At 36.4% G+C, this 12,356-nt stretch overlaps 1 protein-coding gene across 9 annotated transcripts; it reads right to left on the reverse strand.

The window, feature by feature from the left end:
- Window positions 1–6,454: 6,454 nt before the first annotated feature.
- On the reverse strand, window positions 6,455–11,787 carry LOC114422251 (RNA demethylase ALKBH9B-like). 9 transcript variants are annotated; one of them, XM_028388515.1, is made up of 7 exons: window positions 11,586–11,787; window positions 10,493–11,005; window positions 9,577–9,662; window positions 9,181–9,491; window positions 8,727–8,798; window positions 7,580–7,637; window positions 6,455–7,402 (listed from the first exon to the last, which is right to left on the reverse strand). In XM_028388515.1, the coding sequence occupies exons 1-7, from the start codon at window positions 11,695–11,697 to the stop codon at window positions 7,328–7,330; spliced, it is 1,227 nt and encodes a 408-aa protein (XP_028244316.1). In that variant the 5' UTR covers window positions 11,698–11,787; the 3' UTR covers window positions 6,455–7,327. The 9 variants fall into 9 exon arrangements, with proteins under 9 accessions (XP_028244316.1, XP_028244315.1, XP_028244321.1 ...); XM_028388514.1 differs by having other exon boundaries at window positions 6,455–7,405; XM_028388520.1 differs by lacking the exon at window positions 8,727–8,798 and having other exon boundaries at window positions 11,586–11,786.
- Window positions 11,788–12,356: the final 569 nt, after the last annotated feature.

Here is a 12,356-nt window from a genome sequence, read left to right on the forward strand (position 1 = left end):
ATATTAGTATATCCGAGATAAATAAGATTAATGTGAGTAATATATACAATATTCTCTTTATTTATTTAGCATAATTATATTTTCAGAACTTAACTTAAGACCACCAACTAAATTCTTATTCTCCCTCCAAGTAATGAAAATGATTGGAATATGTGCTTTGAGTATAATTCAATCATCTTTTTTTCCTTTACTTAAATTAAATGTACCAATTACTTATGTAACGCGTTGCTTACATCTTTAATTATTCTTTTAAATATTACACCTCAGTATAAATGTATACTTTGTTAATATTGTTAATATATGGATTGTAGAAAATAATGATAATGATGAAGCACATATATGATGGAGCACGTTTATTGAGAAAAAAATCTGCATTAATAATTAAGGTTATGTTTTGTGTCTTTGCAAACATGTCATGTTATATACTTGAGTATTGGCATTTGGCATTAATGACAGGACAGCGTATATATATATTCGAAAAAGATATATTTTTCAAAATAATTATTTATTGGTTTAATACATATTTTGGTTCTTAGCTTTTGTTGTGTATTCTTGATTTGGTTCATGTACATATAGAAACTTATTAAGTCTATCTCTATATATGTAAATATTATTAGTTTGTTCATTGTCTCAAATGGTTCAAAATGGAGTACTATTAATCTTCTATGCATTCTTAATTTAGTTATATACGTATAGAGTAATGTTAACTTAGTCCCTATACATACAAAACATTTTAAATTTGGTTTATATGCTTAAAACTTTAATAAATCAATCTTATATGTGTAAGCATTATCCATTTAGTCCCTGTGTATGTCACATTTGGATACAGTATCTACTGGTTTTATATGGATCATTAACCTCTTATGTGAAGTTTCACCCTCTCCATGGACTTTCAATGATTTTTCCCTCTCCAACCTTTATTTAGTAACCATCGTTTCATTATTGAAATTAAATTAAATATTTTATAATTAAGAATCATGTGTTGCGTGGTGTATTTCTTAATTTAACAAATTAGGAGTTTGTTTTAAAGTAAATTTTAGAATAACGCTTATTAGATAAAATAAGTATAATTAGTTGTAATTTTATAAGGTGATGCTTTGGTATAAAAAATCTAGGGAAAAGTGGGTCAAATTTGGTAACATAAATACCAAATTTTTTCACACTCAGAACTTGATTAGGAGGAGGAGAAATAAGGTGATTTATTTATTCATTGACGACATTTGGTGTGATGACGACCATGTGTTGAAAAGAGAAGTTGTTCTTTATTTTAAAAAGCTTTTTCAGGAGACCTCCCATTGTAATCCCAATTGCCTTGTTTTAGATAATATTCCCATGATTGACGAGAACCTTTTTTTTGAGGATTTGTTGAAGCCTATTACTATTGAGGAGGTGAAGAGTGACATGTTTTCTATGGGACCTTATAAAGCTCTTGGTGCTCCAAATGGTTTTCTATCATACTTATTGGGATATTGTTGGTAATGATGTTTGGGAGATGGTTGCTCAAGCCTTTGTTATTGGTAACATTAATCCTTCTCTGGCAGAAACTCCCATTATTCATATTTCTAAGGTGGATCAACTCTTATCCTTGAGGAATTTCAGGCCTATTAGTCTCTGCAATGTGCTCCTTAAAGTGGTGTCTAAAGTCCCTGTTCATCGCATTAGACCTCATCTAAGTGATTTCATTGGACCGTTCCAGAGTAACTTTACCCCTAGAAGAGGTACAATAGATAATGCTCTTATTGCTCAAGAGATCATTCACCACATGCATAACCAGAAGGATAAGGAAGGTTATGTACTCTTTAAAATTGGTTTTGAAAAGACATATGATAAAGTTGATTGGAATTTTTTGAGGCTCACTTTAGCTTAGTTTGGCTTCCCTTTTGGCATTATTAATCTCATCATGAATTGTACAACTTCCACATCTTTGTCTTTAAAGTGGAATAATGAATTTTGACAGTTTTTCTCCCAAGAGAAGTATTTGCTAGGGGGATCCTTGTCCTTTATCTATTTGTGTTTTGTATGGAAAAATTGGCTCTTTGTATCTTGTAGAAGGTTTAGGAAGGTGACTGGAAGCCGGTGGGGGTATCCAGAAGTGGCCCAACCTTCTCTCATCTCTTCTTTGCAGATGACTGCCTTCTCTTTACTAAGGCTTGCCCTTCAAGTGCATTTAGTTCATCAGACTTTGGATACTTTTTGCAATGCTTCTGGTCTTAAAATTAATATTCAGAAATCTAAGTTTGTCACCTCTAAGAATGTGAGCAAAAAGGCAATTTCTCTGTTTGGTAATATCTCTGGCTTTACCCATACTAATAATATTGACAAGTATTTGGGCTTTCCTATACTAGTTGGTCAGGTAAAGAATAAGGAGTTTTCTTTCATCATGGATCAGATTAACTCTAGATTAGCCGGGTGGAAAGCAAAACTATTGAATAGAGCAGGTAGGGTTACTTTGGCCAAATTTGTGTTGAATTCTATTACTATCTATGCTATGCAAAATTTGTGGTTGCTTGAGGGAATTTGTGACTCAATTGATAAGGCCACTCGTGCTTTTATTTGGGGTAAACCTTCGACCCATTGGGTCAACTGGGAGATTGTTACGAAGCCAAAAAAGATGGTGGTTTGGGAGTTCAAACTTTTAGGAAAGTCAATGTTGCAATGCTAGGCAAGCATGTCTGGTCGCTTGTTAATGAGCCTGATAAACTCTGGACCTTTATGCTGGATAACAAACATATTCATGGTAACTCTGTCTTCTACGATAGGGATTATCATAACTCTTCCTATACATGAAACTCCATTATTAAAACTTCTCGTTACCTTCAAGAGGGCTTCCGCTATCGAGTTGGCGAAGGTGATGTCTCTATTTGGTTTGATCGTTGGTCATCCAATGGTCATTTATGTGGGATGGTTGATTATGTGCAATTTCAAGATGTTGAGTTAAGATTGTGTGATATTTGTGTTGGTGGAACTTGACAAGATAACACATCTGATGTTGTGATTTGGGATGCCTCCCCCAACGGTGTGTACTCGACCAAAACAGCTTGTCGTTCCCTCCTCCATGGGAACCCAATATCTCAAGACTCCTGAATGTGGTCACTCCCTAGCCTATACCTGAACATATCAAACACTTTTTGTGGCTCACTGTTGTAGACTACATAGTTAACCTAGGATTCGAGGCCTAGGACCTCCAGAGAAGAGAAAAAGGTAAGGATAAAACTGTTTTATTGCCTCTATTAGAATTACATATCCTCATATATATAAATATTCCAGTGCACATTCTGGATACATATTCTAACAGAATTTGGCATTATATGCCTTGGAGGAAAATAAACATTGCGCTAATCATGGAGACAGCCTCTAACAGCACAGAGGAATTCCTGGATTCTGCTTCTAGAAGAGTATTGCCAGCTCAGCGTCATTTGGTTGCATAATCCTCAAGGTACCGTGGTTTACTAATTACCAGCACGATATTGAATCGTATAGTCATAACCTATTAAGCGCACAAGGTATGTCTGCTGCTCTGGAGTTTGGATTGCTTGTGCCATGAGTTCCTTAAGACTTCTATGGTCTGTAAGTGGTGGCCCAGGAGGTATTGGCGCCATTTTTTTATTGCCGCCGTCATCGCCACTAGTTCGTGGACATAGGTGGAAGCGCGAAGCAACTTTGGACAGAACGGTCTGCTAAAATAAGCTATGGGGTGATGTTGCTGGGATAATATCGCCCTCATACCAATTCTAGAGGCATCAGTCTCGATTACAAAGGGCAGTGAAAAGTCTGACAGCCGCAAAAATGGAGCCTTACATAGGGCCTCTTTTAGTCGAAGAAAAGCTTGTTCGACAGTGGGTGACCAGTGAAATGAATCTTTGGCCAACAAGGCGGTGAGAGGCGCCGCCAAGGTGGCATACCCTTGGATGAAGCCGCGCTAGAATCCTAAGAGGCCCAAAAAACCATGCAATGCTCTGACTGATGTTGGTGGCGGCCATTGAAGGACAGCTTCGACCTTGGCAGGAACAGGTTCCACTCCACGCTCCGACACAAAATGACCCAAATATTCCACCTATTGAGTGGCAAGGGAACATTTGGATAATTTGAGGAAAAAGCTATGATCGCTAAGAGTTTGGAAAGCTATTTTCAAATGTTCAAGGTGGTCGGAGAAGGATTTGCTATAAATTAAGATATCATCAAAAAAGATGATGATAAATTTACGCAAATAAGGACCAAAGGTAGTATTCATCGTTGCTTGGAATGAAGAAGGTGTGTTGCATAGGCCAAAGGGCATAACGAGGAATTCATAATGATTGTGATGAGTTCTGAATGCAGTTTTGCTCACATCCGCCGGAGTCATGAGAATCTGGTGATAACCCTGCAGTAAATCCAATTTTGAAAACCACCATGCTCCACCGAGTTCACCGAGCAGCTCGTCTACCGTCGGAATTGAAAAGCGATCCATGATGGTGATCACATTGAGAGCTCTGTAGTCCACACAGAATCGCCAGGTGCCGTCGCGTTTCTTGACTAAGAGGACCGGTGAGAAAAAAGGGCTGGTGCTTGGGCAAATAATGCCATGTTGAAGCATGCGCGATACCTGAGACTCAATTTCTTGTTTCTGGAAGTGAGGGTACCTGTAAGGGCAGACATTGACCAGAGATGAGTAAGGTGAAAGGTGTATTGAATGGTTGGTGGTGCGAGATGGGGGTAGAAAAGTTGGTGTCTGAAAAAGGGAGGAAAGTTGATGGGTCAAGGTAAGGATGGCAGGGTGTGTGGGTGGGGAAGGAGAAACTGAAGAACAAAGTCGAATGTGAAAATATTCACTCGCGTTGTGGGTTTGGTTCAGTCGCTGGAGTTGAGAAGGAGTGAGTGCCAGTAATGCATTGTCGGAATTGCCTTTAAGTTCAATTAAGATGCCATTAAAAACAAACTTCATGCTCAAGTCGTTATAATCGGTCAACACTGGTCCGAGTGCTTTGAGCCACTGAACGCCAAGCACAATGTTAGTGTCGCACAATGGAAGTACATGGAGGTCCATTGTGAAGGTGTGGCCCTGTACAAGCAGGTTAACATCTCAACAAAGGAAGCAACATTCCACTTCATTTCCATTTTCGACCATGACGCGCAAGGTATGAGTTGATTTAGCTTGAAGATTCAAGGATTTCATGAGGCATTCTTGCACGAAATTATGTGTGCTACCGCCGTCCACCAAGAGCATGACATTCCGATGAGAGATCCAACCCACCATGCGTAAGGTTTCTGGGGCTGTGTGGCCTGCTAAAGCGTGGAGGCTAATTTGGGCCTGAGGCGGGTTGGGTGGATTTTGGCTAAGTTGCGGGTTAAGTTGGTTTTCGGGTTAGGTCGGGTCATCAACATTGGGTAAAAGAAGGGCTATATTAGGGCTTGTGGAGTTGTCACTATGGTCCTCATCTGCGACGAGGAGGAAAATTTGTGAGGTGAAATGATGGCCCCTCGTGAACCTTTCGTTGCAATAGAAACATAAGTCGCGCTCCCGCCGGCTGGCTAATTCCTCAGGGTAAGGCGTTTGAGGGGAAGGGGTGGGGGCTTGACTGGTGACGATAAAAGGGGTAGAGTGGAAGTAGGGGTGGGGACGAGAACGGGTAATGGTGGAGGAAAATTGGTGGTCGAAGGTGGGCGAGGGCGAGGTTTCATGCAGGATTCAAGGAGTTTTTCCTCCTGAAGGCGCGCAAGCCCGGCGGCGTGCACAAGTGTGAATGGTTGCAGAGCCTGGACCTCCCGGTGAATCTCGAGGTCGAGCCCGGAGACGAAGCAGCTCAGGAGAAATGAGGGTGGTAATCCAACAATTCTATTGGCTAAAACTTCGAATTGATGGAGGTAATCTTTTACTGAACCCTGCTGTGTGAGTTTGTATAAAAGACCAGTAGGGTCTTCATATGGTGAATAGGCAAAACGGATTTCAATGGCTTAAAGAAAGCTAGGCCAAGTGGTGAGTTGATAATTCCGCATCATCCGCTGGAACCACGCTAAGGCCGACCCTTCCATATAGAAGGAGGCGATGGTGAGTCTTTCGGATTATGGAGTTGAGTGGTATTCAAAGAACTGAGTAATTTTGAATACCCAGCCCGAAAGGTTTGACCCATCGAATCTTGGTACATCAAGCTTCATTCGAGGAGGGTTACTGATGGTTGTGCTTGGTGTAGGTGTGGCTGAGGACGAAGATGGGGTGTGGGCGTGATGGACTTTGTTTTCTAGGTTCTCGATACGAAGAATCAAGGCATCAAGCTTTTCGTTGATATAGAGGTGGTTTGAGGCTAGTTTGGCCATTGCTTCCTCTAGGTGCTCCAAGTTTGATTTAGAACGCGTGGATTCAGCCATGAGGGTCAATGAAAGCACCGAGTTGTTGTAGACTACAGAGTTAACCTAGGATTCGAGGCCTAGGACCTCCAGAGAAGAGAAGAAGGTAAGGATAAAACTGTTTTATTGCCTCTATTAGAATTACATATCCTCATATATATATATATATAGATATTCCAATGTGCACATTCTGGATACATATTCTAACAGAATTTGGTATTATATGCCTTGGAGGAAAATAAACATTGCGCTAATCATGGAGACAGCCTCTAATGGCACAGAGGAATTCTTGGTTTCTGCTTCTAGAAGAGTATTGCCAGCTCACCATCATTTGGTTGCATAATCCTCAAGGTACCGTGGTTTACTAATTACCCTTTTTGTCCTTCTGTGTTCTTCTTCTTCTTTTGCTTCTGCCTCAAGCTTTGTTGCATCATGCTCTGAGTTTTCATTCATAAACTCACCCACCATATATAAAAGTATTCCAACTAATGCTTTTCGTCTGTTTCTCTTTGTTGCAGCGTTGGTGATGAAACAATCCTCCATTGGTTGAGAGATTGCATAAAAACTGTTGTTGTTTGGAATGCTCTCAGGTTAGATGTCTCCCATCATGACACTGATCTTGATAGCTCTCATTAGCTCAGGTGTTTGGCAACGGGTGGTCATGGAATTATCTTCTCTCCATTGCGTGCTGGTTCATCTGGAAGGTGCGCAATTCCGAGATCTTTGAAGACAAATCAGTCAACACCAGCTTAGTTGTGTCCCAAGTTATTAAAGATTGTTCTAATCGTGTTACGAGTGCACGTTCTTGTGACACAACTAAGCCAGCTCTCCAATTAGTGCTGCAAGGTGTCCAGTAATGGCATCCATATGCTCCTTTGGTTTCAAGAATTCAAAGCTTCATGTCCCTCAGTTGGAGTCTGTCATTTAATCACACCTTACGTGAAGGCAATGGGGTCGCTGATATCCTTGCAAAACATGGTGCAATGGACTCTACCTCCTTGGTCACTTATCCCTCACCTCCCCTGGAGATGCTATAGCCATCTCCTTCTTGCGTTGTAGCTAGTTTGTTTCTTTTTAATTTCTTCTGCACAATAAAAAAAAAGTTGTAGTTTTATAAGTTACGACAGAGACTACAAAAATACCAACAAAAAAAACGACAACTCATGTTTTGGTAGAACAATATTGAAAGCTAAGAATATCACGTTTGAGCATCTCATAATATTGAATTATTGTTTTTGCAGGTGAATTTCAAAATTACCTCCTCCTTTATCTTTTTCTTTTGTGGTTTAGTGGTATTAACAAAGACGGTCAAACATCTGCAACAAATAATACTCACAAATAGAGTTAGTGTCCAAACTACAATACAGGTGGGACATATAATAAAGAATATAAATTTAGAAGATATATATAAAAAAGGGGAAATTATAGCATTAATAAAAAAATTATTTGATTTTTCAATTCTAGATTTTATTATGTTTTAATGTTTGAAAAGTGATTTATACAAATAAAATTAATAAATAGTTGAAATTAAATCAATTAACAGTTGATATTTTTTTTAGTAATTTAACTCCAATTTAATATAAGATATTATTTATGAAAGGGGTAAATTTTAAGAATTAATTGAGATGAAATTGAAATTTAGGTGTCTATGTGCAAAGATAAAATTTAAGAATTGATTTAAACGAAATTAAAATTTACGGTGGCTATTTACAAAAGAGATGAAGCATAAAGATCAATTGGCACAAAATTAATGTTTAAAATGTCTATTTGTAAAATAAGTAAGTGGGTTGAATACTCTTTTTTTTCCAGAGAAAAATAACGAGTTGAACCATATGTACAAAGTAATGAACAACTTCCTTTAACAAAGTACATTACAGTATAAGAACCTCACACATAGGCACATAGCATTTGATCCTTCAAACCATAAACAATTTTGATTGGATGCAGATTTAAGAAAAGTCACCTGTGAAAATTAAACACATGCGATACTAGAATTAATAAAATTAAAAACAAGCCCCCTAAACCTATTTTGCCTGGACCTCCGTCCAAATTTGTTGACCTCTTTGTCTTTCAAAAGCTTCCATTGAGAGAAGAAGTAAATTAATTTATTTTACATGAAACAATGCCTTCCTCTTGTTATCCTGTATCAGATTCAGATTCAACACTGTCAGCCTTATTATCTAGGTTCCCAACTTCATCTTGTCCTTTGTTTAGAGGTGAAATTATAAGTGGCTTGATTCCCACTAAGTCAGGATCAGGTGAAAACTTATATGGTAACTTGCTCTCGTCCATCTTTCTAAAAGTAATAGAAATTCTGTTCAAGACAAATGTTTAAGAAAACATTAACAGTAAAACAGGAAAAAAATTAAAAATATTTTCAATTAAATTTTCCATATTAAAAGGACCTTTTTGACGACACGGATGGAATACAATGCTTAGCAATGTCAGCTCCATTGCCATTCAAAACAAACACTGATCTGCATGATCACCAGTTTGTTTAAACAATGACAAATATAATAGGCTCATGATCAAACAACCACGATATTTAGTCACTACTCCCTCCGCCTCGTAATAATCGTCGTGTAAGAAAAAAATTTGTCATTTTAACTTTTCCATGTAATATTAATTACTTTTTTTTTCATTTATATCCCTTATAATATTAGTGATATGGGTAAAAAAACTAAAAATGAATTGATAATTTTATTAGTCTATTTATTAGTTTTTCTTAATCTATGTAAAATAATTTAAAATGATAATTATAATGGGACGGAAGGAGCAAGGTAAAGCTAGAAAAAAAATTATCATGATCAAAAGTAAATTCATATTTGATTGGAAGACGAGGAGGGAATAGAAGCTTACCCAACAGGCAAAGGAATAGAAACGGGACCGGCAAATTCTCCAGGACAAACAACTTGCAAATTTGAACCAAATAATATTTTACACTCGTTCAAGAATGACACAGTGTAAAATGGCCTCACAAAATCGTGATGGTCAATATGAGGAGGAATGCAGTCTCCTTCTTCGTATATGTTCACAATGCAACTATCAGGAATGCATGTGGAAGGAATTATGTTCCACCTAACCATCCTCTTTATCATTTGCTTGAACACAGGTGGTAATGGATCAACCTCTTCATCTCTCATTATGCCAGGAGGGCTACCATTTTTGTCCTGTAACATTTTACAAAAAAAAATAAGTTGAATAAATAAGTAAAATGTCAAATAAGAATGGGAGAAGAATTAAATTATGTCATACCACTGCATAATTGTAACAGCAACCAAATTGTATTGTCACGCGGCCCTTACCACGCATCCACTTTCTTGGTTCTGAATATGTTCGATCTGTACACACACAGGAAAGACCAGTAGATGTAAGATTCACAATTTTATAAAAGAAGTAGCAGAGACACAATGGCCGTTGATTCTTTGAGATGTCAAAAATTTAATCTAACGCAAAAACAATTATCTTTAAGTTATATTGATTCATTGAAGCTATGCACAGCTAAACTGGAAAAATGTATCATTTTTTATTCCACATGCATCCCATGTAATGTATAAAAACCAGACATTTTTTCACTAGTGTCGAGAAACTCTTGCTACAAGTACAGGTGGTTAGAGTAGACTCTGAGATCTGCTAAATGATAGTATATCTAGTATGTACTCCCAAAAACAGATTACAACATGCTAAATGAGATGCAATATCATTGCCATACTCTTGAGCAGAACATGCTTAAAGAGATTGCAATGTGTACAATTATGGAATATAGATTGCATGGATTCAGATTTCAGAAGCCGGTCAACTTGCAACTATGGTGAAATCACACATACGAAAGGAAAAAAAAATGGTTTCTGAAGTGAACTACCTAAGTAAAATTAGTCAAATCAGATGCATGTTAAAGGAACAATTAATTCCACATTTCATAATCTTGAAGACCAAATGATTCCTTTCGATCTTAGCTCCAATTTTAGCACTGTCAAACATGAACTTAAAAAGTGCAACAAGCATGTGTATAAATCTAAAATATAAAAAACAAAGGTGTACAATGTTGTTAACAAGAACTTAAAAAGTGCAACAAACATGTGTATAAAACTAAAATATGAAAAACAAAAGGTGTACAATGTAGTTCACAAATAAAGAAAGAAAAAGAAGTTCCACATGATCCCACACATACCTTTCAGTTTCCCTTGTTGTCCCCTCCATTGCAATCTGTAAATCCACTCAACAATTTTCCTCTGCTCCACAGCATTGAAAACTCCAGTGTGAAGTTCAAGCCCCCGGAGTACATTTACGTATCTCCTATTTACCCTTTCAACGAAGGTAAAGTCCTTTTTACAGTGAACCTGAGAATACCTGATCTGCTCCTTTTCTTCCTCTGATAACCCACCATTTTCAAATGAAGAATCTCCACAAATTCCATCATTTAACAACAACTTGAAATCAGATTGTTTGCAGCCTACTAAACACTTAGGTGAAGAATAAAAAATGTTTTTGATATCATCCTTCATTGGTGTAGTAGAATCACGCCTTTGTGAGGAGTTCCTAGGACTATCCCATTGTTTTTCATGGTTTTTAGTCAAAGATTCTGAATTTGAAACATTACCAATATTCACTGGCTTGTCTACTACATGATCCCCAGAAGATTCAAAGCCTTCTTCATCCGGAGATGAAGTTTCATCCAACTTTCCTACATGCAGAGGCATAGCATTAGGCAATATATGCACATGCTAATGCTACGATGTTCATTATTATTAATTAAAAAATGCTAAATATGTTTTTGGTTAAGTTAACCCTTTTTCATTTTTGGTTCCCCTATGTTTATTTTTCTAATTTTAATCCTTGTAAATTTATAATTTTTTTAATTTTAGTTTCTTTTGAGATTCTAAATTTTTAATTTACAGTTCTCATAACTCATAAGTTTGTACTTACAGGAATCAACATTGGAAAAATATAAATTTACATGTACTAAAAATGAATAAAATATCTTACAGAGACCAAAATTGAAAAGATACAGACTTACATGAACCAAAAAGCATATTTAACCAATTAAAAAAATAAGCATATATTAGAAAAATAGAAGGAAGAAGGAAGGTAAAAACTGGAATTGAATTGGAAGTCCAGGAACAAATAAGTTGTAAAGAAGCAGTGACTTATGAATCAATTATATCATAGTAACAACTAAGAAACACAGTTGGCTGATCTAAGTGTGGAAAACTAACAACTAGCATGATTGTACAAAAGAAAGAAAAAGAAAGAGAAAATGTTACTTTTACGAAGGTTTGTAATTCGAGTATGCAGAATATCCTCGCAGTGGGAACAGAAGCCATGAGAGAAGAGCTCCAGTATGTCCTCCTTCCTCAAAGAGCTGAGCAGCTCCATGGCCACCGCAAAGCATCACTGATTTCAACTTCCATACTGATATTATTGATGACTGAAGTACTTGCCAAGTCAAGTCGACGGAGAGAGAATATATTAAAAGAGACATAACATTCATTGAACTAATTTGCAACTTCCAATTGCGTAAAAAAACGTTTTGCCCGAGACACGATTAATTGTCTATGGTCCCACTTCAACTTACTTAATTTAACAATCACTTTACTTGGATTGCTTTGGGCAAATTTTCCAAGTATTCAAAAAGTTTAATTTAATGTATTTTTTTTTTTAGAAGTGTAACTTTTTAAATAATTATGTATTAATTAAGCGGTTGGACGAAAATGATTAAAGTGATAAGGTTAAAGTTAAATAGTTTAAATAATTATTAGTTATAGCTTATTTATATATTAATAATAACTTTTTTACTAAAAGGGCTATTTTTAAGTGTAATTTTTCAATTGGAGTGAGTTTTAAAAAATTATCTAAAACTCATCCCAATTGAAAAATTACACTTAAAAATATATCTTTTAGTAAAAAAAACCTATTAATAATATATTTGTTATTAATATATTTTAATTATAATTTTATTCTATATATTATTAAATTAATTTAAATTTAGTATACCAAAAAATTATTTTTGATAGCTAAAAGTAAATTTAAATTGT

This window comes from Glycine soja, chromosome 8 (assembly GCF_004193775.1).
Source record: "Glycine soja cultivar W05 chromosome 8, ASM419377v2, whole genome shotgun sequence".
NCBI classification, from domain to species: Eukaryota; Viridiplantae; Streptophyta; class Magnoliopsida; order Fabales; family Fabaceae; genus Glycine; species Glycine soja.